Raw genomic sequence first — 1,933 nt, forward strand, 5'->3', positions numbered from 1 at the left:
GCACTGATGGCGCGCTTCGGCAACGACACATCGCCTGTCGCCCGTGTGGAACGTGCCTCAGAAGACGTGATATACCCGTCGTGCGATTGACAAATGGACGAAATGATTTGTTTCCTGTGCGTGTTGAATCCTAATGTATTGCTTGATTGGTTGCTGCACCCAGGTTCGTGCCCTGTGTGCTCCGTGGCCGAACGACGTGGAATGTGTCATTGACCGCCCCGTGCCCCCGTGGAGCGTGCCACTCCCCGCACTCGACCCGCGTGCGTGTGTGCTTCTGCTGGGGGCACGTGATGAGAATGTGCGTGTGTGTGCTGGGCCGCCAATGAACGATGTATGTGAGTCTTTTTTTTTTACATGTTATCAGGAGCTTGTTAATAAAATAATTGTGGGCAAGCTAAATTAGGTAATGTATATATCCTGCTAAAACAAATATACACTTCTTTGCGACAGTTTTCTATCTCACCACTTTAAGGGCATCAGGGAGCCGACAGCGGCCGGATGATCTTTTATTTTTATTTTACCTTCCCACCCGCCCCTTTTGGTTCCCACGCGGCGGGGTGTTGTGGCCGCAGGACCCAAAAGTCTGCCACCTCGCATTTAATAAATAAATATATGTATCCTATCCGAATAGAGTGAACGGGCCACGATAGAGTCTAACGGATGGTATATGTATAAACATACAGTCACCTGGCGTTAAACTTTGAGGATGTGGTGAATCCACTCTTATTCCGTTCATCCCTTGTTATTCGTATCTGGTTTGGTTTCTATTATTGAGCCACTCAGGATCCGGCCAGCGGCCCAGAAGATTGTTCTAAAGTTTTGTTGTTTTGTTCTTTTTACACGAATGATATTTAAGCGAGTACGCCATGGGTTTAAAGAGCCCAAACACATATTTGGCATGACAGAGGGAAGGCGCAGCGTCCAAACCCGGCAGTATTGCCGAAGGTAGGAGGGGGCGGCAGCAAGGTTGAAAAATGAAGATGATGAACGAGGGGGAAATAACAGGGGAGGGAAGCAGAAAACAAGTCAAAAATATTGTGGGCACAACGCTCTTTCTTACCGTGGGCGATCGACGCCGCCATTGGCTACTAAGTTACCCACTGAAAGTGACACCCGTTTTCGCTGAATATGCTGCGTGCATATCTGTCGGGCTCTTTGTTTATTCTGTTGGTTTGTTTGTCTCCCGCACATTTATTTCTCCGTGACGCCTGACTCGTTCTTTTATTATTTCCCTCCCTGTTTTTCTGCGTGCACCGAGAGAAGGGCTCGGGGACATGAAGTACGCTCCCCTTCTGAGGCATGCCACCAAAAACAGAGGGAGAAAAAAATAAAAGTGAAGTGGGGAGGGGAACCATCGCCACGCGTCATTTTCTCCGAGAAGGCTGCTTGCCACGCCACTGAGGCGCGCCGTGTGCTTCACGAGGCCCGCTGGACTCGATTGGGGTGCCGTGAGTGACGGTGCGTGTGAGTGTGGCGGATGCGTCTCCCAGACGTCCCCAGAGGATCCTCGGGCCATTGGGACTGCGTGGAATGCGGGAGTCCGCGGGGATATTTTCCCGTTTTGTTTTTATTCCTCCATCGGCCTATCCCAAACCTCAACACGGCGGCTGAGCCAACGACTGCGACGGGATCCGTTGCGTATTTCTGGATCTCTCTTGCGTTGCAGCGACAGGCTTGGTGTGTCCTGCTCGGCAGACACGGTGGACGGAAGTGGGCTGCCCTATCGGGAAAACGATGGTCACGGCGGAGCGTGTTGCGTACTTCGCAATTTGGCGTGTTTGTGGCGATCCTTGAGGATGATGTGACGGCGCCTCTTTTACTTGCAGGGATAGAAGCGACGCTCCACGGTGATGCACACGTTGCGGGTGGAGGCTTCTCTTGCTGTTATTTTGTGAATGTTTATGTTTTGCTTGAACACCACAGAGGGCGGTGT

At 51.4% G+C, this 1,933-nt stretch overlaps 2 protein-coding genes across 2 annotated transcripts, besides 2 other annotated features; both read left to right on the forward strand.

Annotated features, from left to right (window-relative positions):
* Positions 1–90, forward strand: Tc00.1047053504469.10 (hypothetical protein, conserved; the record flags this gene model as incomplete). The annotated part of the gene is made up of 1 exon (XM_797477.1): positions 1–90. A coding segment is annotated over one exon (90 nt), but the record flags the coding sequence as incomplete, so codon positions are not given.
* Positions 1–1,933: a sequence feature (areas not merged during assembly with more than two copies in the genome that could not be assigned to a particular haplotype).
* Positions 363–811: a mobile genetic element.
* Positions 1,478–1,933, forward strand: Tc00.1047053504469.20 (uncharacterized protein; the record flags this gene model as incomplete). Its single annotated transcript, XM_797478.1, has 1 exon — positions 1,478–1,933. A coding segment is annotated over one exon (456 nt), but the record flags the coding sequence as incomplete, so codon positions are not given.

This window comes from Trypanosoma cruzi, genomic scaffold, assembly GCF_000209065.1.
Source record: "Trypanosoma cruzi strain CL Brener 1047053512349 genomic scaffold, whole genome shotgun sequence".
In the NCBI taxonomy this organism is placed as follows: domain Eukaryota; phylum Euglenozoa; class Kinetoplastea; order Trypanosomatida; family Trypanosomatidae; genus Trypanosoma; species Trypanosoma cruzi.